Source organism: Tyto alba, unplaced genomic scaffold, assembly GCF_018691265.1.
Source record: "Tyto alba isolate M040663 unplaced genomic scaffold, T.alba_DEE_v4.0 Super-Scaffold_20, whole genome shotgun sequence".
Taxonomy (NCBI): Eukaryota; Metazoa; Chordata; class Aves; order Strigiformes; family Tytonidae; genus Tyto; species Tyto alba.
The window spans coordinates 7439860-7464584 of NW_024881283.1; the positions used below are offsets into that span (position 1 = coordinate 7439860).

Here is a 24725-nt window from a genome sequence, read left to right on the forward strand (position 1 = left end):
AGAAAACATTTTAAAGGTACTATACTACATCAATTGGTTGGGGTTTTGTTTTTTTTTTTTTTTTGTTTGTTTGTTTGGTTGTTTTTTGTTTTGTTTTTGTTTTTTTTTGTTTTTTTTTTTTTTACATCAGGACCCCCTGCCCCCTCCCAATTAAAGGACGTAGAACTGCGGAGTCAGAGACTGCAGTCCCTAACTAAACACTCCACCCAGGCTTTAAAGTCGATGTAGGCAGTGGCCTAAAGACAACAGCCCCCTCCTTGAAACGAGCTGGTTTTACAAACTGTGCTGAGCTTCTACACTGCCACAGTTACACACACAGCTGGGTTACAACCAGCTCGGGTGCCTTTGCCGCACACTACAGTCTGCAGATGGCAAGGAGTCTTTGTAGGAGGAAGAAAGAAACACAAATCTCGGCTTCCCTTCTTCCACAAAGGTACACTGCACACCAGTATGCTGCTCCTGGTAAGCACATGGCTCATCAGTTCGTTTACAAGTGCTTAGTGAACAGACACCTCTTCAATGAACACTAAATTATCGATAGCTGAAAAACGTCCAGCAAGAATTAAATCCCAAAGAGAAACAGGTCAACAGACCTCTCCTTTGGACAGGCTCATCACTCTTCTGCTGTTTTGTTTCCTAAACAGAGCATTCAAATAAGATCACATGAATGAAATGACTAGCAAAATTTAGTAATAGCCTTCCTCCCTTTCTCTGTTTTGTACTACCCACTTTTACTCCATCTTTGCTCTTCAATCCCTTGATTCTTTCCAGACTGATTCCTTCCAGACACCGTTCTTCCCTTCAGCTGCACCTCTATTGTTATCTAGTCCCTGTCCCCAGCGCGCCTCCCCTCCAACACGCTCATCCTACAGCTGAGACAGCCGGCGCTCCTTCGGAATCCAGCGCCAGCCATTTGGTGCCTGCGAACCTCCAATAGTCATTGATCTTTCTGGGCACATCCACACATTTCTCCAGATTTGATAGCTGCTGCGTCACTATCCTCACTTAGAGACAATATTCACTAGGCAGAAGTGCCTTCTGGCCTCTGTAGCCCTTATATTGGAAAGGGTCAAATATATTCCATGATGCCAATTATAATTCCAAGTTTGTTCTCAATACAGGGGAAGACTGTTGCAGGTAAATACCTAAAATCTGGGTTATGCAATTTTATGACACACGTCAAAAAAATCTGATTTTAGCGAGAGGTTTTTTGTCAGAGGTTTAAGAAGGACAGGGCTTTCCCTATAAAACTAGCACATGGTATCTAATCTTGTAGGGTAACACAAGACAAGGGGAAAGGATGGACACATGCATGAGAAGAGCAGGGTACCGAACGGGAAAGAGCGGTGATTACAGTGCTGCAAATTCTGTGAAAGGTCAACTGATTGCTAATGTATACTGAATATAAAGATTTATTCATAACCCAACAGTGGCTGTGCTCCCCCTTTGAATTTTCAAACAAATCATTTTCCCCCTTATTCTTCCTCCCCCTGCCTCAAATGCCAGATGCCATTTCCTTTTTTTTTTTCCCCCCTCTTGTTCTTTGTTCTCTTTTTACTGCCCTGCAGAAACAGATAGTGTACTTGCTGTAAGGTGAAAATAAAAATAAAAAAAAAAATATTAAAAATACTAGGAAAAAACAATTACACACCCCAGATCCAAACTGGTAGCAAATTAAGCCTCTATTCTATCTTATTATTATTAACAAGTCCCAAAGGCTGGAAAGTGAATTTTAGCAGAACTGATGGTATGCTTCATTTTGCAGCCTGACTCACACCAGACAATGGAGTGGAAGGCATCTTGAGGCTGGCAGGGTGCCAAATGCAGAGGTAGGCTTTAGAAAGGTGAAGTTTAGCATGTGTGTGAAATTACCAAGAAGTCAACAACCACCAGCTCAAGGTTACCCATCCAATGCCAGACAGAACACTGCGGATGATGACTATCACTGGAGATTTTCTTACATATATATATGTCTGTGTGTTTGATTAGTACTAGTGGACAAAAATGTAGTGCAGAATGAGCACAGCAAGTATGCAAGAGAGAAAACATGACTGCTGGGATGCGGTATGCATACTGGAAACTATTATGTGAAATACTTGCCAACTAAATTTTTGAAAAGGAAGAGAAATGTAAAGAATCCCAGGAAACCTCTCCAACTACTTATTCATTGTCTCGATAGGGCATAGAATGTATCAATCACTGAACTATAGAAGTAAAGGAAGACAAAATAGAAAACTCTTAGGAAGCAAGTGTAATAGACTGCTGAACCACAGTAGCACTAACCAAGAGAAACTGTTAGCCCACTATGGTAACTCAGCTGAAAACACCAGAGTCCAGAACACATAAAATAAAGCTAGAGGAACTGTACTGTGCAGGGAATGAAAGTCACTGGCAGAGGGAAGGAATATTACATGTACCATTGCAGTTGACACAGTAGAACACATTTAAATGTAAGCTAAATTAGATTTGAGACCTAAATTTAAGTTAAAGTCATAAAAGGTAGCACTGCTGGTTTGTTACAGACCTCCAGGGCAGGTTGAGAAGAAAATGTTTTTTGCCATATAAGAAACTTATAAAAAAAGTGCCAGAATAAATCAGTAGAAAGAATCATTATGGTTTAAAAAAAAAAAAAAAAAAAAAAAAAGGCCACATTCCTTGAGTTAGTAATGAACTGGTTTTGTCCTTGGAAATAAGCCATATCAGAAGTTAGATGGCACACAGGACCACGGCAGTATCTTAGCAAAGGGATCGTGGTATCAAGAAATGCTGTCCAGTGTGAGATACCCAGGGGCACAGAATGCCTTTATGCCATCAGTGGAGATTACAGACACATACACATCCTCCTTGGCGTTTGCTTGGCTGCCAGCCCAGGTAATGCCCGTGATAAAGGGCAATATATATATATATGTAAGGCTAAAAAAATCCTAATTCTAAGGGAACATACAGTGTTTAAGGACTACTGTCAGGAAATCCATGATACACAGCATAAATCAGCTGATGTGACAGCATAAGTTAGACCAATAGCATGTGGAATTCATCTTGAAACTTAATCAGCTACAAAACTGGTACCAAGTGCCAATATGACTCAGTAGAGCCAAAACAAGCAGGATCAGCAATAAAGCTGAAGGATTTTAAATAGATCAAGGATGAGGACTGGGAAGACATAGAAACAAGCAGTAACAAGTAAACTTTAATTGCTTAACTGATGACAAGCTGCAGTGAATACTTTAATTAACAATTAAGGTTTTAATGAACGCAGTGTCAAAGGTATAAGATGTTAATCACTCAAGCATTGTAAAACAATGGCAATGGAGAGCTTAAAAAGTGAAAAGGTAAAGTTTTGAATATACACTGTGGAAATAACAAGAGATCTTACAATTCCTACCATTAGTTTGTTGGTTTTGGAGATCTACTGAAAGCACAGTTATGTTTTAATTATTATAATGTTCTTTCCACAGATATTGTAATACTTCTAAATAGCACAAGTCTCTATTGTGCTTGCACTTAATATTGGATTGGGATTCGTTGGGTTTCTCAGAGTACAGGTAGCAACATTTACTTGAAGCAGTGATACCACACCACTAGCATCCAAGGCTTCAGTCGCAGTCCACAGAAGCAAAGCTGCTAATGGCAGTGCTGGCATGACATGTCACACAGGACTTGCACACAGCCTGGAGTACCTTGGAGCTGTAGATGGGGAGTCAAACTAAACTGAAAGGGAAAAAAGGGGTAAAAAAAGGCAAAAAACAAGGAAGGAAAAATAAAAGAATGGAAAAAGCAGTCTGATGAAGAATAGGGAGGGCAGCTTTTGCAAATTTGGTGGGGAAGGGACAGGGGGGAAGATTGGTCAGGAATAACTTTGAAAGTGTTAATGAAGGGCTGAGGCCAAACAGTCTATTTAATTTAGGTGGGGAATGCTGGGGAAAGCACTTTAAAGAACCACAGCCATATAAATTCAAATAAGAAAGGCTGTGAACCTTTAGATCAACTTCTTAAAAGGATAATGCAGAAGTTGGCAAAAAATTAATGTTCAGGGAGACAGAATATTCACATTTTTCAATGCAACACAAGATTTTACATTTCTAACTCTGCTCTGTGACTAGAAATGGTTTTTCTGTGGCTTCTTAAAATTTGCTTCAGATTTACACATGCAGAGAACCCTACCATCAGAATTTTACTGCAGGACAATTCCTTCATTGCTTCACCTGCTCCAAAACTCTTCAGTTTTGCAGCTCTCAGCTATGCTCACATGTGTCTGTTAGTGACAGCTGTGCCTAGCTCTGCATTGAAAGATTGGAGAGGGAACAAGGATGGGAAGATGGGTCTTAATTTAAAAAGCAAACAAAAATCCTACCAGAGTTAAGTATCTCAATCATGCTGTTTGTTCAGCCTAGCTGCTTTGCTTATAACACTATGATGCTACCTACTGATAACTGTATTTACCGGGTTTGTGTATGCTCATGGTGACAATTAAGATAAGTTGAGTAAATAACTATAGTAATTACAAGACTTTAGAAATCTATAGGTATATGAGAAGCTACCTGTATGTAAGCTCTTTGAATTATGGAGGGCAAAATAAAAGAGAAGAATAGAAAAGGAGAGGAAAAGAAACAAGAGAAGGAGCCACAAACCATGCAGAAGTACCTCTCTCTGGTTAGATTTCCAAAGGGGCAGGCCTTCACATTAGTTTCTCTTCTCTTTCTGCAGGGCAATACTTTGAAGACACTGACTACTTCTGTTTATCAAAATACCACCTGAAATAAAGGCTAAAAATCCAATTTCTGAACTAAAGCATTCCAGAAGTTAGTACAAGATGCCAGATGACTCTTCTAGCTGTTCACACGATTACAATAGCTCTACATGCTGAACACACTCATCATCTGGTGTTCTCATCTTTTGCTGGTTTTCCCTCCTTCTTTCACCCCACCTTTCCAGCCAGTCATCTCAAAGGTAATGGAGAGCATATGATTTTGAATGACTTGAAAATGAAGTAATTATATAAGGCACTGCTCATATTTGAATTATTTTTCTAAAACTAGTCATCTTAAATATTAACTTCAAAGCAACGGATGTTTTTTTTTTTTTTCCTTAACATTCCAATCAGTGTTTTCTCAAAAACCTGAGAATCTAAAGCAACAAGATACTCTCTACTCACATAGAGATTCACTGCAACTAGGATAAGCAGTATGAGACAATTTTGTTAGTCAGAGCTCACTATCAACTGTTTCCCTTATGCAAAGCTAACATCTGCACTGTATGAGTTTGCTCGAGTTTCCAGCCACTGCATATATAAACCTCAACCGAAACAGAAATGGGACATTATGCTTACTGTAACTTTCAAAAAACAGCTTTCCAGCCCCTACTAAAACAAACTCCTTTTTATTCAGGAATACATAGTGATTATATTTCATATAAAATTTGGCATACTTGGATACTCAGGAGGGCAGCGCTCTAAAATAGTCTTTAAAACACACACAGCACGCGAACGATTAGGAATCTATGTTTTGGTACATTCTGTATGTAAACACCTGAAAGCATGCCTTTATTCCAAGACACTGCTGAAGTACATCCCATGCCTCAGAACGTAGATCTCATTTCACTAGTTTCCTATTTCGTAGGTCAGAGGCGAGTCAGATACACACCGTGTTCTCACCACCACCTGGCCATCCATCCCTGCTCCTGGCATTTACGTGCACGAGCTCTTGCTCGTATCCCTCGCTGCTACACCTTGCACTCTGCTTCCACCGCAAAGTCCACAGCACAGGTACCTCCATCACCACGTGAAAACCAAGTTTCTTAACGTTAGCGGCTGCCCGCTGAAAGCCAGCAGCCCAGATGCTCGCCTACTCTACCACGCTGCCGAACCCCCGCAGCGCAGCGTTCAGAGGTTTTAGCAGCTCTGGGAAAGCCCGGCCAGGAGAAACCTCCCGCGGGAGAGACAGAGCGGCGAGGGGCCCCCGCTCCGCCGCCGTCCCACCGCACGGTGGGGGAGGCTCCCGCCGGTTCTTGGCTGTTCTCTCCAGGCAACGCCGACAGCACCTTGGCCAGCAGCAGCTCCCCCCGCGCCGCCACCGCCGGGGAGGCGAGTGAGGGGGCGGCGGAGGGGCCGGTGCGGCCTAGCAGCGGCGGGACCAGGCCGCGGGGCGGGGCAGCGCCTGAGGGGAACGGGACGCCATGGCGCGCGCGGCCCCCGCTGACAGGGGCGGGAGGCGGGGCAGCGGGGAGCCGCGGAGAGGCCGGGGGTGCGGAGGGGACCGGGCCGGCGCGTACCACCCCCCCCCCCCCCCCCCGCCATCACCACCCCCCTCACCCCCGGCGGCCGCTCGGTACCTGCCGTAGATGCCCTCGGTGATGCGGTTCCGCTTGAGCGGCCGCCGCAGCTTGCTGCAGTCCGCGCTCCGCCGCTTCATCCTCCCGGCCGCCTCCGGCCCGGCCCAGCCCAGCCCGGCCCGGCCGGCCCCGCGCTGCCCCGGCCCGCCCCAGTCACGACAGCACCATCCGCCCCCCGCGGAGGGTTCCCTCGCGCGGGGCTTTTTTTTTTTTTTTAATTTTTTTTTTTTTTTTTACCCCGGGAAACAAAGAAATAAAAATAATTCCTGGTCCGTCCCTCCCCGCCGCGTCCCCCCGCGCAGCCGCCGCGTAGCGCCCCGCCTTCCCCGGCACTGCCCAATCAAGCAGCTGAGCCCACCGGAATGGCGGCGCGTCCGACCAATCGGCAGCGGAGGAAGGCAGACGGACGGCCGAGAAGGCCCATCGGCGCATCAGAAAGTCGGTCCAGCCCCACGCTATCGCGCGGCCCGCCCACGCCCTTGATTGACGGCCGCGAGAGCCCGTCAAAGAGAAGGATTCGTGAATTGATGGCTTGCAGGCCAATCTCTGAGTAGATTTTGTTCTCCTCCCGCCTACTGTCCTTCTACGCTGGTTCCCGCCCCGTGTTGTGATCAACAGCAAAACTGCCCAATGGAGGAGACAAATAAAAATAAAAGGACAGCTCAGCTATCCATTCGGAAACGGAAGAAGGAGGGCTCAATTTCCTCTGTCACCGTAGCACTGAAGTACCGCCCCTCACACTTGATTGACAACCTTGTTGGCAAATAGGTTGTTGGGAAAGGGAAAATGTAAGTCTCAGGTGCAAACGTAAGCGGAGGCAGCTCGTGGCGCCCTGTGCTTCTCCCACCGCGCGGCCCCGCGCTGACGTCCCACCGGAGAGCAAGAAATCCCCTCAGAGTGACTGACAGACTCCTCCAGCCATTAAAGGACGCATACATGAGAGTGACGAGCGATCGGCCCAATCGCGGGTCAAGAAGCGGGAGGGGGCGGGGAGACTTGGACTCTCTTTCCCTCGTCGGCCCAAAGACGGCCGGTGTCTGGGGATAGGCCAATCAGAGGTCAGGGGGGAAGTCAGCCTCCTGCCAATGGGAGGCTAGTCCCTAAGGCAGGCCGGTGGGAAGGGTCGGGTGTTCAGCCAATGGGAGGCGAGGGGCGGGGCGGTTGGCTGCTGCCGGGGCCTGCCTAGTCACGGCCGGGCCGGGTCGGGCTGGGCTTTGGGCCGCGCTGGGTCGGGGGCTGCTCGCCGCAGCCCCCCCGGCCTTCTTTGGGTTGTGGTAAACCGTGAGGAAGCCAATGGCAGCTGCCAAGCCTGAGGGAGGCCGACAGCGCGGCCAGGCCCGCCTCGGCCCCGCTCCCGCCTTCCGGCTGATTTGGGGGGGGTGGTGCCCGCGGCAGCCCGAGCCCCCCCCTTGCTTCTCCGGCCTCTGGGTGCTTTGGGCCTGCCAATCCTCTCTAGGGGATAACGGGCCACCCTGAGCAAGGGTCATGCGAGAGCTGAGTCTGAGGAGCGCCGGCCCTGATACGGTTAAAACTGACACACAGGAAGGGACGTCAGGTTTCTGGTCCCCTCGGCTGAGTTGCTTGAGACGTTTGGCTGGTAGTGGAGCTCTCATTTGAAAGTTCCTTTGTACTTAAGCCTGCCTGAGAACACTGATCTAATGTCTTTTGGTTTGGGAGGGAGTTTAAGCTGGAAATCCAAGCATTAGCGTTTACAATGTGGTGTGTCATCCTGAGGGAAAAAAATAAGTAAATACCTAGTTTTAATGCATTTTCCCTGAGTGTTAATGCTGACAGGGGAATTGGTAGCATGCCAAAAAAGCTAATTGTGTTCCTTTGACCACGACAAAATGGTGGAAGGAGTTCTGGGTCACTCTTACCCTGGGTTTGTCTTGCAGGAAATGTGAAAGCTAATTAGATACATTGTATTTATAAACCACACAAAGACACTGCATCAGTTAACTAAATAAATTTCTAAATTGCTGTTTCAGCTATTTTTCTAGTCTAGAGAAAGTTCACCAGGTGTTCTGGTTCAGTCTGAATTACCCATGTGATCACAGAATTCCCATCAAAAGGAGAGCTGAATGTAGATCTTTCTGCATTGGGATTTTTCTGAAGTCAGGGCAGCACTCTGCATGTCTGGGAAGGTCCTTTGAACGTTGCTTAGGAGTTTCTGAAATGAGGGTAAGGATACTTACAGTTTTATTAGGCCTAAGTAAAAGCTGGTAAAGCAATTTGATATTGCATGTGAGGAGGGTGCAAGTTATCACCACAAATGCAAACCTTTCACAGACAGCTTAAAAACCATACTTGTGCCATATATCCTGGGTTTGCAGGGGGAATGTCCTAAAATATAAGCAGAACTGGAGTTTGTCTACATATGTGTTTGCTCCATATTTCTGTCACCAGTAGATGGCTTTCTACCCATTTGTATGCATTGTTACTATCTCAAACCGCAGCATGCAAGCATAGCACACAGTTTGAAATGGCCTCCAAGTAGAAAGTCTGAGGCATAATTACAGTACTTTAATCTCCAGGACTACCTGAACAAAGAGAAATCCGTTTACCCAAAGCACAGTGAATACTGAAAATATAGTAATGTTCATATCATGGATTCATAAATTGTCCTTTACAAATAATCTTATCTAACAAATTACGATGTCTGTGCATGGGGATATACTGAGCTTCCACCGGATGGCTCTGCTTGTGTGCCCAAAATGCTCACTCTAGTGGCTTCTGGTTTAAACAACAACAACTAAAAAAAAGCCTCTGCCTTACCAGAAGGCTCAGAACCCATAGGGCAAGGAGCACCTTGTAGTCACAACCTGGTAATAGAAATTGATACACTTCTGGATGAAGGCTAGGTCTGAATCAAAGAAAGAATCAGGAGGGTGTAGGCCTGTGGTTTGGTTCTCAATTAAAAGCCTGCAGCACTCTGAATAGGGCTGTCTGCCTGCTGCTTCCCAGCCTGGGGATTACCAAGGTCTTCCAAAGTGCTTGCTGTAGCTGTTCCCATGGCCATGCTGTAAACAATGGACTGATCTTACAAGTAGCATAGCAAATGCTATGTTTCCTTTCAATGGCCAGAGATTCTTGATTTTCTGGCATTGGGTTGGATTCATCATATATGAGAAAGTTTGTAGTGGAATATGGGTATAGAGCTATAGCCAAACTAACCTGAGAATCACACTGAGAATCTCAACAGAACCTTCCCCGACCTTTATATGAAGGGACTTGGGTCTAGGATGGATACAAACAAGTAAATAAATAATTTTAAAATGATTTTGCATAAACAACATCCTACTCTCACGAGTCCATGTTCTTACCATTTAGCTGACATGTAAAGCTCAACAGCACCTGAAGTACTGTCTGGATGGTATCCTGGAGCATTATGGTATTGACAGCTTGATATGTCTGTGTTCATGAGTACTTTTTGAGTTCAGTCCATGTCAGCTGTGGTAAGTTTGGGCTCCTGACATGCCACAGATAAGGAATTGTTCCTTGCTGACGCCTCTTGGGCGTTTTATCTCTCTGAGTTTTTATTCCTGCCTCCCTACACCTTCTTTACTATTAGTTTGAAGTTACTGGAACATTTTTATAGAAAAAAACATTAATGTGTTTGTGCTACTTAATGTAGTCTAATGCACAATGCCTTCTAATTACCGCAACTTCCGAAGCAGTGTGCCATGGCTAATCCTTTTTCTGGAAGCTGTTTTCATCATCCTCTTTTACTTGTTCTCAGATGACAATTATGCATACAAATCAGCCTTCTACCCAGGTAAGGTCAGCAGCCTTGCTGTGAAAAGACGGGTTAATGCCTGCTTTTATTTGCAGTGCAATAGAGATGGGATTTGGCAGGTTTATGTATTTGTTAGTGAGAAGTAGAATGTTTTTACTGCCCTTTAAGTACCCTACCTTGCCATGTATGCTGTGTATTTATTTTTTTCAAAGCAATGATAGTGAACAAAGACGTAGGTGACACTAAATTGCACTGTTGGTCTGTCTTCTGCTGCCTGTTTGTGGTGATCTAGACTCCTAAGAACGTACCAAACTTCTGAGGGCAGGCACTGTGTTAAATGCCTACCTCTGTGAGGTCTTGGCGTGCAAAGGCATTGTGCTACAAAGTAAGAATTCAGGATGGCTGTATTTTCCATTTGAATGTTTGATGTAAATAAATGAAGTTAATCCAGTGGAATTAAGTGTTTAAATATATTCTGGAGATGTATTTTTTTTGTATCAAAGGAATGTATTAGCAAATGATGTTATGGCCATAGTGTGTAATGTATTTACAGTGTTGTGCGAATATGAGCTGATTAATCCTTGTGACATTCTTGTGTTACCCTCCCTGTTTTATAGCTTGAAAAATGAGCAGTTTGTACTTAACGAGCAGTTTGATATTTTGCTGTAGGTACAGGCTGGCACAACCATATGAGAATATGACTGTTAGCATGTCCCAAGGGACACTTCAGGGCTACAGGTCCAAGAACTTATATCTTGGACAGCCTCTACCTTTTATGCAATGGTACTCGTTTCCATATTAAACTACTTCTACTGCTCTTTCTGTTCCTTCTACCCAGATGGGGACATGTTACAGGTTTTTCTTTGTAACTCATTTCTTCCCTAATGCCCTCAAGGGATGAATCAGCACTAAATCACAGTAACTCTCCCTGAAAAGTCCAACTTAAGCTCTTTAAATTCACCTCAGGAAAAATTAATGTCCAAATTTCACTGCTGTTGTGCTTTTTGACCCCTCAACCCCCATTCTATGGCAGCCATTCTGATCACTTTGTAAAAATAAATTCTGTGTCTGATTATGGATTAGAAAGAAAGCTCTGGAATTCTTTACAAATACAAAATAATAATGGCACCTGAATTGTTATCTGAAGACTTCTTAGTTAATTGTGATTTTTTTTTTTTTAACCAGAAATCCAGTCTGCATTAATAACTGCACTGCTGTCTTGGTCTTTTTGGTCATGCAGCTTTTCAAGATGTCAACTACATGGTGATTTTTGGATTTGGCTTTTTCCTGACGTTTCTGAAAAGATACGGGTTTAGCAGCACTGGATTCAACCTCCTGATCGTTGTACTTGGTGTTCAATACTCCGTGCTCATAGAAGAGTTACTAGTTTTCCTTCCTCAAAGGAAAGAGAAAAATGGTCTGGAAAGGTAATTAGTTCATGTTAGAATTTGAATAATCTAGAACTGCTGATTGCTCTTTGTGGAGGATAATGCCTTGTTATATGGACCTATTTGTGAATTAGCGTAATCATGTTTGTAGACATCTTAGAAGGCTTTGGGATTTTAAGTACATTTTACTGTCTGTCATCCTTTCTTTCTTGGCTCTGGTGGGGTCCCGATACAGATTTTTTATTTTTTTTTTTTTTTATTGCAGAATAACAAGGGCTGTTCTGAGTTCGACTGCTGTGGTCATCTCCACTGGAGCTGTTCTTGGAAAAACTAATCCTGTGCAATTAATTCTGATGACAATTGTGGAGATAATAGTTTTCTATTTGAGCAGATGGATCAACATCAGATTCCTGCAGGTATTGCAGTATGATTTCCAGGCACATGGGGGAAAGTTTCACTGTGACGCTGGAATGTTGCCTTTTGGTGGTTTGCTGATGGGAACTTCAGTGTGTTTTATCTCATCTCAGTTAGATTGTGGCTTTGTTTGCATTAAGAGATGAAGTCTTACTTTGGGCCTATAGTTAAGGACATTGAACTCCAAACCCTGCATAATCTCTATCTATACTCTTGGCCTTAAAGGGTGAGCTGATCTGGTGGATTGGGATGTAGTGCATTTGGCTTTGCCCATGCCCTGACTGTCCCCAAAACATGAAGGAAAGCCTTGACCTATGCTAAGACACTAATTGCTTTTAAACTTTACTCCCTCCCTGTGTCAGTTCAGTCTGGAAGATTTCCAATGTGAATGGTATAGCAGCCCAGTCTGGACAGCAGAGTCAGACCTGCATTTAACGTACAATGTAAACATAGCCCAAACTCTGTGTATATCAACTGTGTGTTTATGAGCTGCATTGAATTAAGTAAATGTCACATAACTCATGCATAAACTGAGGGACTGTGATAATAAATTGCTTATAGGGAGGTTACATGAGCAGGTCTGCATCAAAGGCTTCCTGTGGCCTGAAATAAACCACAAATTTGATTATTTTCTTGATGTAGGTTCCAGACATTATCGGCATGATGCATGTTCACCTGTTTGGAGCCTACTTTGGTCTGGCAGTCTCCTCACGTTTCTCTGAGCCACCACCAAGGTCTGAGAAGAATGCGAGTACCCCGAAGTCGGATTTATTGTCAATGTTGGGTAAGGCATTTGCTTTAATGTCTCAGTTGGAAGAGACTGCAGTGAAAATGTAAGGAAGGTTTCTGGGGGCTGGCCACACCACACTGAAGCTTTTGTATCCAGAATACACGTCTGAATGCAGCTAAGCATAGAAAACTGCTGCTGCTGTGGCTTGTGGTTTCTGACAAAGAGTTGGTGAGTCTCAGCATGTTTCCTCCCAGGCATATAAGCCATTCCTGCAATGGCTGGAGCATACTTTGCTTTTGTCAGTGTCAGCACAAAGGCTATGCCAGGTTAACCATTCCCTTTCCCAGCTAGGTTGTCCCCTTTGGGCTTGTATAGGTGTATTGGTAAGGGACCTGTGCCCCAAAGATGAGGTCATTACTTGTATTTCATTAGTGCTTACAGTTCCCAGCTGGGCCCAGGGCTCAGTTTTGTTTTGCAAGGTGCTGCACAGAGATATAAAAAGGCAGTCCCTGCCTAGTAATGTAAAGGAAAAGATAAAAGCCTGATGTAGGGTGGGGAATGCGATATAGATAAGCACACAAGAAAGGATCTGAGTGATGATAGGCTGAATGTATGGGAGTTCCATTCTTTTTCTTAAAGAAGCAATTTAGTTTCTTTATTATAATGACTTCTTTTACATAAATGTCATCAGCTGAACGAAGATCTTCCTTCCTGCTGAGGCCCACAGAGCCTAATTCTTGGTCCGTCTTCACCCAGTTGAGGGAAAGAGAAATTTAAATGCTGCTCTTTTGAGTCCCTGGAGCTCTTGCTTTGCTACAGAATTTGATGAGATCGGTATTTTAATCTAACTGATCAAGACACCATTAAGACTTCATTATAATTTTAGTGCAGCTTGCTACAACTAAGTGCTTGCTATCTGAAGTAACTATATTGCCATGTCTTGAATAATTCCTGAGGTAAGGTGGGTAGAAAGGAGCAACTGAGCAGGCAAATTCCTCATAGTTTGATTTTGCATCCTGCTTCTGAGGGCTGTGTGAAGGGTGCTGAGGTCTTCACCCATATTTGGACTCATATTGTAACTGTTTTATTTCCATAGCTGAGCAGATACTCATATGAATGCTTCAGTGGCATTAGTAGATGTTTAAATTATTTTTTTTTATGACTAACTACCTAATCAATGGGAATAAGGTTGTCATAGTAGGGATCATTCTACCAGCTCTCACTGCTACTATAGGTTTTGAATTGTCAAAATGGCCTCTCCTGCCTGAGAAGCATGGTTATCACCACCTTGGTACACTGAAAGGTGAAAATTAGAAATGGAAATGGGATTTCAAGGAGCCAAGTTAAGCTTGTACAAAAGGAGTAGCTGCCAGGGTTGCTAGAAGCTGGATTTAACCATTGTGCTTTATAGTGACAAAGGCTGTGTCACTTCTTAATTGACTTGAACAGGAACAGTTCAAATTTTACTGTCAGGTGAATTGCACAAGGGTCTGGTACCTCTGTGGTGTGGAGAACAGAACATTACCTACGGGAGTTGTCTGGACAGCAAAACGTAATGATGAGACAAGGCAAAACAAGCTGTTGCTCGTTGGTGGTGTCAGCTATGTGCAGCTCAGGGAGCAGAGGCAGATTGGCCACATGTGCTCCAACTTGACTTCGTGTGAGGCCACCTACTTCCCTCTGGTGGTTGGAATTTGATCTATGCATATGTATCCATATGCACATAGGAAAAGATGTATCCTGCCAAGCAGTGAACTTGTTTTATAGAGGCTGAGATTCCTAAATGCTGACAATTAGGGCCTGGGTCACAGAAGAAGAAGAACCTGTTTTCATTCCTATTAGTGAAGCCTGTGTGGTCATGAACGTGTGACACTGTGCAGTGATCTCACAGGAGGAAGGTGAATTGTTCTTTTGACCCATATACTAGAGAGTAGCTATTTGGTAGGTAACTCTTTCACAAATAGCTGTTCACAGCTTAAATTTCTTGTTGAGTTGGTGAAGCACGATCACCTCAGCTCAAGCTATTGGTCTTTAGCCCTCCTCTGGAATAATCCTAGTAGAGGTAGAGAGAATTCTGTTCTTATGATCCAGTTGCTCTTTTTCTCTTCAAACCCTGCCAGGAGGCAAGACAACCAGTACCAGTCATACTGGCAGCCAAGGTGAAAGACATTCCGAAGTGCACTTTGTATTTATTTATAGTGATTTGTACCACATGAGCTGTTTTCTCTTCCTCCTTGGCTTGTTTTCATTCTCTCTTGCAGCTGGTTTTGAACAATTATTCCACAGCTCCATGTAAAGGAGCAGAACTTTTGGCGAAGGAGCAAGCCCCTGGTGCATGTGCAAAACAGGCAGGATGCTGATTGTTTGGAAAACAACAGTGAAATTGTTCCCACTTGAACCTGCATTTAAGGGGGTGATAGATAGGATGAAGATGATGTTAAAGGTGTTCTTGAAAAGGGAATCCTGCAAAGGAACAGGCAGAGGCCTGCAGAGCTGTGCTTTGGCTGTATGTTTGGCATTACAGTGCTATGTTTCTGGGAAGATGTTGGTATTGCAGGTAACTCTCAGGGCTGTCTGCATTGTGAATGGTTATCCTTTGTTCACAATATGGGTATTATAGTGAATGCAGAATGTGGGCTGGAGCCCTCCAGAGGCAGCCAGTGGTGGATCCACTGTGTTTTAGAGCAGGCCATGATAGTTGCTCGTCTTTGTCTCCAGGTACTCTCTTTCTCTGGGTGTTCTGGCCAAGCTTCAATTCTGTCCTGACTATGAGCAACAAGAACAAAGCAATCTACAACACCTACTTTGCCCTTGCAGTGAGTGCTGTAACTGCCTTCATGTTGTCTGCTCTGACCACAAAGGATGGAAAATTCAGAATGGTAAGACATGAGAGAAAATTATTGCCTGGAGAAGATTCTGTTACTCTCAGTAATACACTGAAAATATAATAAATATTAAGTAAAAACAAGTCCAACTTTTCAGCCTGACAGTCACCATTAGCCTCCCAACCAGAACACTGAAGCTCTACCTTAGAAATTATGTCCTCAGATTGTAATTTACAGTGTACAGAGGCCCAAATTCACCCTAAAGAGATCTCATTTACATGGGAATGGCAATCTATGATATTAGGCTGCTCTAAGTGATTACTGAATTCTCACTCCATGTTTTTGTTGTTTTATGTTACAGACTCATATCCACAGTGCAGTACTAGCTGGTGGGGTCACTGTTGGTTACGCAGCACACAGTATCAAGTATCCTTGGATTGCAATGATTTTGGGTCTCCTTGCCAGTGTGGTAACCATATTAGGATCTTACTGTTTACAGGTAATACTCAAAACCTGAAACTGTTTTTTGTATAAGCTGTATACATTTCTTTTCCAATGTAAGATACCTCAGGGGAAACCTCTCTCTTTCAAAGAGATTAAAGCTAGGAAATCTGAAGTCTTCAGAGTGCAGAATTGCAACTTGCATAGCCAAAGTTCATTTTCTAGGTCTGCAATAGACCATATGCTGTTACCAACTTGTGTTTTGGTGTATCACTTAAACCTTTTCTTCTTCCCAGAGATGCTTGAATCCTGCTCTCAAGATTCATGATACCTCTGGAGTTCATTTCACTTTTGGCTTGCCTGGTGTGCTTGGAGTTCTTACCGAGGTTGTTCTTGTCATAACAGAAAACTGGACTAATTTACCAGGGTACATAAATTATTGCTATTAAGTAATAAGCTTAGCTAATCATTACTGTAGTGTGCCCAGAGAGGAGTTCTCATACATACAAAAAGCCTGAATGTCATCACAAATAAATCATTTTTTATACCAGATAACCTAAGATAATCTCTGAAGTCTAAAAAAGCCAGTAAAAAAGACTTTCAGAGTTGAGCAGACTTTGGATCAAAACTTTACTACTAGCTTTTGGTCCTGATTTCTATCTCCCTTTTTATATTATATTAAATACAGCAGACATAGGAGATGAAGGCTGGGGATATGCATCCTTCCAAGACTAATTTTGGCTTTCATGATGTATTTTGGGGAGCTTTGTATGCTAATACAGGGGAGGCAGAAATCAGCATTTCTCTTGCATCAGGCTTTAACCCTGAGTCAGGGGCAAGAATGCCAGTTTGGACTAAAGCCAGTCTGGACACTGAACTGGAAACTGTACTTAGGGAGATACCCGAAAAAAAGCTGAAGGGCTCAGTTAAAGATATTCCCTATAGGTTGTTTTGATCTGGCACTGGCATCTCATTTTTGCAAATCAAGCTCATGTCGCGTCATACAAGAAGTTCTCTGATTTGGAATGAACACAGTGGAGCATAAGGCTTTATACTTCTCGTCATGTTCTTATTGAAACAAACAAATTTAGTGATGTTTTAGTACTACAATGATGGTTTCTAAGGACAAAAGATGTCCTCTGAAGTCTGTATTAGGCTTCTGATAGGATCTCTTAAAACAACTAACTGCAGCTGCAGAGCAATATAACAGAATTTTTATGAGAGGCTTTGATGTAAAATGCTGTGTAGATACAGATTAATTCACAGTCTTACTGCTAAATTCAGCAACTGTAAAAGGTGAAACACTTGTTTTGCTTTTCAGACTGGGTTATTGGATCATGAGGGATATTGGTGCCTACTGCCTCACCATCAGTGTTGCCTTGATAACAGGTTTTATTACAGGTCAGTATTGAAAAACATGTTTCAGTAATATCTTCGTCATTTCCTCGAGGCAAGGGGTATGTCACCTTATAGCACCTGCTGTCATGTCAGTGCAACCCTCTGCAGAAAGAGGCCAGCTTAACTGGGGCTCTGGAGTGTGTTTCTATGGGTAAATTATTTGTAGAAGCCATGGGAAACATGAATGCCAGGGACTTTTCAAAGCCAGTCTTTTGAAGAAGAGATGTCTTCAACATGAATAACCTAGTAGCACCACTCTTGCATTGGTGAAATTTAACAGATGCTTAACAGCTGCCTTCAAATTTCAGACAGGAGATCTGTGAGGATGAAAATAGTTTTACATTTGGGTATTGTCTTGGTGACAGAAAAACGCTATCTAGAGCTTGTCACTTTTTAGGCCAGTTGGTACAAATCTGCAAAGTTTCATGAATGTCAGTAGCTCACTTGCATCAGCCAAGCCCTAGGCCTTTGATCACTAGTGGTTTGGGATCATCAGGGCTCATGTGTTTCCCATGTGACATTCTGTTCTATGGCAGCTGTTGTTTTTCTATAGCTGTTAATTCTGTCTTGAATAAAAGAGAAATGGCAGATGAAAATTGCTGTGAAATATACTCCAAAATGATTTTTTTTTGTGCTTTGTCTGAAACCTTTGCATTACCTTAAGTGTAATTAAGAAGTTGAGCTAATCAAGCAGATTTTAAAAAAACATTGAGATAAAATAATCAAGCATTCAGTGTTTAACCAATTGTTTAAAAATCTCGGTGTTTTCATCTGAAATCCCAAGCTACCAGTGGTGGTAAGGCTGACTGCTTTAAATGCACAGCCAGTTTTCATGCAAGAAGTTAATCAGTTTTGATGTATTTTTAGAATCTGACAAGCTGCTTAATGGGGTTTTGTCTAGAATAATTAATTTTTAATAACACAAGCCTTGATCCTGGCAAGCTTCTATGTTTGTATTTAAGGTCAGCTTGAACCAAGGGGCTCTGCTGAAATGTTTAGTTCTGAATTTGTATTTTGATCTATGTTACATCTGGACGGGTGTTACTAAGAAACCTCCAGTTACAATCTTCCCCTTTCCCTGGTGTGTATATTTATATCAGATATATGTGTTTTTACAAATAGGTTTCATTTTAAACCTCAGACTGTTTAAGAACACCCCTGTATCAAAGTATTTTGAAGACCAGCTTTATTGGGAGGTAAGTTTCAATGTAAAATTAACTCTATGGGAGTATATAGAGCACTTTGACCTTGATGAATAATTCTAGGTATTTGAATTAAAAAGGAATAATTCCATTTCACAGTACGTTTTGGATGCCCTGTTTGACATGGATGAACTGTTCCCACAGTTGATTCGGAGCCAGAACATTATAAATGCACGTAGTCTTCAGCTGTCTCATCAGAGCCGCTGGTGGGCATGAGGCTAAATCTGAAATTATCTTGTTTGTTGTAACACGTCATCTTAGGTGCTCAGACAGCCCCTGGGATTGACAGCTCTGGCCTCTGTGCTTCATACACAGTCCCTGAGGAGACTTGAGCAGCATCTAAGAGGGATTTTTAGATGCCAGTGAGTGGAAAGTGCTTTTTATAAGGACAGACCAAGCCTCCTGGCCTTCCTGGGTGCAGAGCGTCTATTCAGTCTGATACACACAGACCTTGGGCACCTTTAGGTGCTGAATGTGATGCTGTATCAGAATTGCAGAAGAAATAAATGGATGAAAATAAGCTTTTAATAAGGTTTTCCATTGCCTTTTTTGTATCATGATTTAATGCGTAAAATATTCTGATACAAGAATGTTTGTCTTCACAGTTTCCCCATTTGGCTGTTGGATTTTGAATGGAGGAACCCAGATGACAGATTTGACCAAGATAAGATTTTCCTATTTGTCACTAGAGAAAATGAATAGCTACGAGGGGTGTTGAAAGAGCACTTACCTACCAATTCTCAGGCTCAAAAAAGCCATCCCAATTGACACACCAAAAATTAGTAATAAACTGTTCTAGTTATTCTTGAAAAATACAGGGTGCAAACTTATAGATGCAAACTTATGACACATTTAGCTTTTCTGCTGCTTTGTTGGTCCCATCTTAAATATCTTTTTGTAGGTTATGTACAAAAAAGTTGGCTGCATTCATTGCTGTAATGGCTTATCAAAGTGCTTGGAAACTATTTTTAGACCCCGAGTTTGAAAGCCAAAATATGTATTTTAAAGCGTAATTTTTCAAGGAATACATCCTCATTCTTACCTAGCGAAGCATTCAAGTACTTGTTTTTAAGCTGAATTAATTCTGTTGAAGGCTTTGTTAAGCCAGGATTTGAGTAAGCTGGATCAGGGCCAGAACTCCGCATCTTCCCTGACTGAACTCTTTGAGTTATCTGACTGCTTAAAGAAAAATCAGTAATTACTTGGCTCAGGCTAGCTATCTCTAAGTTCAAAGAGCAAGAAGTTAAATTTTTCTGCTTGTGGACAGTGCCTCTGCGATCAGTGGTATTCACTCACACTCAAGATTTGGCAGCAAACCTCAGGACAGGCTGTCTGCACCACCCCAAGGTCAGCTGCCCAGGAGGCTAGGGCTGCCCTGAAGGTGTGGACAACCGGAGAGACTGAGAGAACAGCCCGCAGTCCCAGGGCTAAGACCCCATTTCTTAAGTGTCTTACGCTGAGCTGTTTTACTCTGAGACAAGCAGGGGGCTTTGGTGTATGAGCTGGGGCCCAATCAGGCAGAGGATTCTGTGCAAGTGAACCTTTGTTTTTAAATGGATAGCGATTGTCCATGTTTCTTCTTTGTTTTAAACTAGTTGACATAGAAAAACTCTTTCAAAAATGCTTACCTAATAAAAAAGTTAAAATTTGATTGTTTTTATTTATTCAGCACACTTGCTTAAAAATGAAGTAATGAGGAAAAATGCAATATGGAAGATGAGGCATGAGTTCTTTGATGCTCACTGCAGTAATGCATGCTGACCTCAATTCATTCATTAGGGATTAAGAAAAAATAGATCACTACAGTTAAAAGAAGTGTGAGACAGGTTTCAAGTAATGAAAAATAACCGGTGAAGGAAGGGCCAGTGTTCCTTTTTTCCAGGTCACAAAAGAGCCAGCAATCTTCTGAGTTTATCAGCTGCTCCCAGCTTCCACCAGCTGAGGGTGACATTGAGCCTGGACACACTTACACAGGCACCTTATCTCACGTTAACATGCTACTACTGGTCTAACAGTGTAATCCAGGCTCACCTTGTGTTCTTCACTTTAACTTAACTTCACTTTACCAGGAACAAACCAAACATAACTTCTGCAAAACAAGGGCTCTTTTCTAGCAGGAGGGCTTTTAAAGAAGAGTATTTTATTCCCTTGCTTTCCCCCACATCTCTTTTATCATTGATTTATTGTGCAACTAGCTTAGGTGAATGCATAGGAAGGGGCAGATAAACGATCAAAATTCTCCCTGGTCTGAGGAGTACTCTTTGCTAAAGAGAGAACTCTGATCGGAAGAGTACTCTTCCTTTTTTCTACAGTGGTTAGAAACTACTTGGCAGCAAGCTTTGTGGATGAGCTACTTCCATCTAAAGCCACTAAATAATTTGTACTTGTGCCTGTACAATGTCATCCACAGCAACAGTAAGTTGTTACTCACCAGAGATTTCCTCATGAGTCCCATAGGGTAAATTAAATATTCAGGGAGGGGGATGGAATGCCAAACCAGTGCAGTTCTATATTGTGCAAGAAAAGCCAAACCCCATTAAGTTTTGAAACTGAAGAAACAGTTATATTGTCCAGATATAGGAAATATTTAATAAATATATGTTAAAAAGTTATTTTAAAGCATTTTTAGTAAGTCTTGGATTGTAAATAATATCATAGAAACAAGCTGGTTAAATACATCCATTTTCCACTATACTATTTACTGGTAGCAAACGTATCATAAAAGTGACTGCCATTGTTACTTGTAGCATTTTACATTCGTCAGAAACATTACAACATTTAAATCAACATACAAGAGTAAAAAAATTAAACAGAATAGAACCAGAATTTTGAGTACTATGATTTAAGTTTTCCTTCTTTTAGACACAATTGAGGGTCACTGTTTACAAAACGGTTTTACAAAATTTTCAGAGTGTGCAGTTAAAAAACTAGCATGGCCAGTGTACTTCCACCGGCATGTTCATTGCCACAAATCTTCCGTGCGACCAAATTTGAAGACCAGTCCTCTGTTTAAAACAGAATAAAGGGACGTGAGTACATAATGGAGCAAATCAAATACCTAATATTTTAAATACATGATTTCAGGGAGCAAGTCGTAATATTTGTAATTCCAGTTCCTGGACCTGCAACAAAACATGCAGACAGATCCCAGAGACCCGCTGCCTTTACCAGCACTTTATTCACTCACATCTAGTTACAAAAACAGGGCTTAAGAAAGGAAAAAAAAAAATTACAGCAAGTTTCAGTTTTTATCTTTAAAAACAAATTAGATAAGAAACAAATAAAGGAAGATAGTCTTACCCAAAGAAGATGAACGCATTCTGGAAAAACACAGCTATTCCTGGGTATACTACTGGTTTTTCTAACAAAAGAAAAAGATCTCCATAAAATTTTTGGAAGTAATTTTCAAGCATATCTCATCTCTGACATTTTAGAAACACTAAATTGCACTATGTTAGCAAAGATAACCAGTTTCAGTTAAATACAGACATGTGGAGTTTGTGCACTGCGAGCTTACTAAGTGTAAGCCTTAACCCACTCGAAAGTTAATGAGGTGGCTTTTGTGCCTCCCCAAATCCTTTAGCTTTCCAAGTAAAAGAAGTCTCTCCTGTCCTCTCACCCCAAATGTGCATCTCAAATGCAATTCTCAAAGACTGCAATTATCACATGGGATTGTATATCTTGCTTGGAATGCATGTATGAGTATATATACATATGTATTCACATATAACACTACAAAATGGGAGCGCACATTAGTAGCACTACTGTGCAACTAATGCACTGATTCCCTTGAAAATTCCCAAATTTGAAAATTCAGCCAAAGCCGAAAAGAACATAAATTAAACAAAACCACCAGCATGCCCTGACTGGTGTGAAATGTACTTCAGCTCCAGCTACAGGTAGTAGCTTTACATTTACTTAAGTGACCTAACTTCCATCTGAAAACCAGGGAGTAATACACTGCAGTTTTCATGCTTTTCTCAAGACTTGCCTTCACAAAAAGTTACCGTGGTACATGTTAAGGTATGAATTTAAATAGGTGACTTGAATTAATTTTTTCCCTTTTGCTAATGTAGTATATAGGCTTTGGGAGCAATTTGCATGAAATCAGTAATTTTTATTCTGGGAATAGTGTCCACCCAGGAATTATTCCAAGCAGTTTAATATCAGCACAGTTACCAGTTGACCAAGGCCTGTGTTTCTAGTGAAGCTGGACGTCTGTGACTTAGCAGTAGATAAAATCCACCCCAGTAATAGTAGATAGTATGGAATAAGAACCAAAATATTAAAACTGTGCCTGCCTAGAAAATGTCTAAAAATAAGTTCTAAAATTCAATAGTCTTTTAAAATACTTTAAACTTGCAAAACCAGATCAGGGCACATTCCATGCTGTATCTTACCTTTAACAACGTAACCTCCAAAAAGGATCCACATGGAAGCAATCAGAGATCCAAAAGCCATCATAAAACCAATGAACAGCCAGATCCGAGCACCTTGAAAAAGATGTAGGGGTGTTTTGTGCCTGTGTCCAAGTACAGACACTTGTGACCTCCACGTTTCTGTTTCACAGTACCTTCTGTCACACACCAGAGCTATGCACAGATACACAACGTGCACACTGGTACAGCTCTTACACCTCTTCCAAGACTCAACAGCTTCACAGACCTATCGCTACACCGGAGCCTACACCACCGTACCTGTTTGTCCCAGGCACCCTTCACTGTAACTGTCACCCCGCACTTGGCCATTAGATACTGCATTGATCCTGTACGAGCAAAACAGGATAAAACTGGGTAAATACAGGTAAAGCAAGGTGTTTACAAAACAACAGGAGAAACTTCTCAGAAACGCATATAAAAAAGATGATGTTGTGTGTTTTCATATTTTTTTTGGAAGAGAGACAAGGCTAAAATTTCAAAAGCATTTCTCCAAAGACTAATAACACTTGGATATGTACTACACAATTTTTTAAAACAGTTCCTTACTATATCAACAAATAAGACATTAAAGACACTCAGATAGTAACTTGATTTGTTATTCTTAGTTATCTCTCCATTTAAAGATTATGTGTTCTTTTACCAATTGCATAAAATAAGTTCTAAGAGTGTGTAGCTCTAATCAAGGAACTACACTTACATTAGGAATGCAATAGTGGCTATAACCCCACAAGCATGGTATGAATGGTTGAAGTCTTCCACTTCAGGGTATTTTACAGCTGCATCTATGATTATCCACCAACCTGTAAAAAACTATTAGAAAAGAAGAAAAAGCACAATAGCTTAAAATACAGACACAAGCCTTTTAACAATATACAAGGTTACTCTAGAAAACAATGTAAGTATATAAAATCATTCTTACAGTCTCCAACCCAGAGTCAACTGATCGCATAACTAGTTTTGCTATCAACTTAGGAACAGGGTTAAATGCAAAGCCAGAGATTTACCTTCTCCAATAGTTGTCACATGAGTAGAGGCAGTGAAACTTAAGTACTTAACACGTGGATGCAAGCACACAGAACAGACTTTGTTGTTAACTCTGCTGCTACATACAAGGACGATGTAACCCTTTTATTCTTCCAAACGGCTAATAATTTTTAGCTCATCGACGGCTGACTGCGTCTAAAGAAGCCGGAAAGCAGCGCAAGGAAAGCTGTACGCACCAGCACTCCTGCAGCAACAGAAGCGATCGTGTTTCGTTTCTCTCCCCAGTCAACACACTCCGAGCACCTCAAGTTCTCGAGAAAACCTGACATTTTTCAGCGCTCTGAAGAACTGGAGAAGAAAATGGGACATTTCTTTCCAAGAGGAAACTCCACCACGCACCGCGGGCTGGCATGCGGCAATGCACATCCTGCCAAGGGAGGTTAAAACCGCTACGCGCTAAGAACCCCGCAGCCAGGGCCGCTTCCTGAGGGACCGCGGCCGCCAGCACCCACCCGGGCCAGCGCCCCTCGGAGGGCGCCCCGCCGCCCACCCGAGGCCGGGGACATCCACCCGGGAGAAGAGAAGGCACAGGCCCAGCATCCCACCCGGCCCGGGGAAGGTTCGCGCCGCGTCCCCGCGTTACCTCAGGAAGCTGAACGACCGGCGGCTCGCCGAGGCGCGCTCACTGCGCATGCGCCGCGCCCAGCCGCTGCCTTCCGCCAGAATCACGGGACCGGGCGGCCGCGCGCAGGCGGGCTTCAGTGCCTTCTGCGCATGCGCAGCAGCACGGGGCGGGGAGAGGCGCTTTCCCTGTGCGCATGCGCGCTGGGTCCCCGTT

The 24725-nt window shown here is 42.6% G+C and overlaps 3 protein-coding genes across 4 annotated transcripts in view; 1 reads left to right on the forward strand and 2 right to left on the reverse strand.

Annotated features, from left to right (window-relative positions):
* The window catches only part of MACO1 (macoilin 1), a 30877-nt gene extending 24243 nt beyond the window's left edge, over window positions 1–6634 (reverse strand). Inside the window, exon 1 of the mRNA XM_033003279.2 lies at window positions 6331–6634. Within this exon, the coding sequence (XP_032859170.2) occupies window positions 6331–6410 (80 nt within the window). The 5' untranslated portion in view covers window positions 6411–6634. The remainder of the gene's footprint in view (window positions 1–6330) is intronic.
* A 3216-nt stretch (window positions 6635–9850) lies between these two features.
* On the forward strand, window positions 9851–21470 carry LOC104361316 (RH-like protein). Its single transcript, XM_009967433.3, has 10 exons — window positions 9851–10105; window positions 11307–11493; window positions 11720–11870; window positions 12511–12652; window positions 15317–15477; window positions 15785–15922; window positions 16161–16291; window positions 17186–17265; window positions 18385–18458; window positions 19070–21470. The coding sequence occupies exons 1-10, from the start codon at window positions 9976–9978 to the stop codon at window positions 19094–19096; spliced, it is 1221 nt and encodes a 406-aa protein (XP_009965735.2). The 5' UTR covers window positions 9851–9975; the 3' UTR covers window positions 19097–21470.
* On the reverse strand, window positions 21134–24645 carry TMEM50A (transmembrane protein 50A). Of its 2 annotated transcripts, none has more exons than XM_042793599.1 (7): window positions 24531–24645; window positions 24124–24235; window positions 23601–23713; window positions 23162–23229; window positions 22865–22957; window positions 21765–21825; window positions 21134–21469 (listed from the first exon to the last, which is right to left on the reverse strand). In XM_042793599.1, exons 2-7 carry the CDS (start codon window positions 24214–24216, stop codon window positions 21424–21426), a joined length of 474 nt encoding a protein of 157 aa, XP_042649533.1. In that variant the 5' UTR covers window positions 24217–24235; window positions 24531–24645; the 3' UTR covers window positions 21134–21423. The 2 variants fall into 2 exon arrangements, with proteins under 2 accessions (XP_042649533.1, XP_032859082.1); XM_033003191.2 differs by lacking the exon at window positions 24531–24645 and adding an exon at window positions 24400–24518.
* Window positions 24646–24725: the final 80 nt, after the last annotated feature.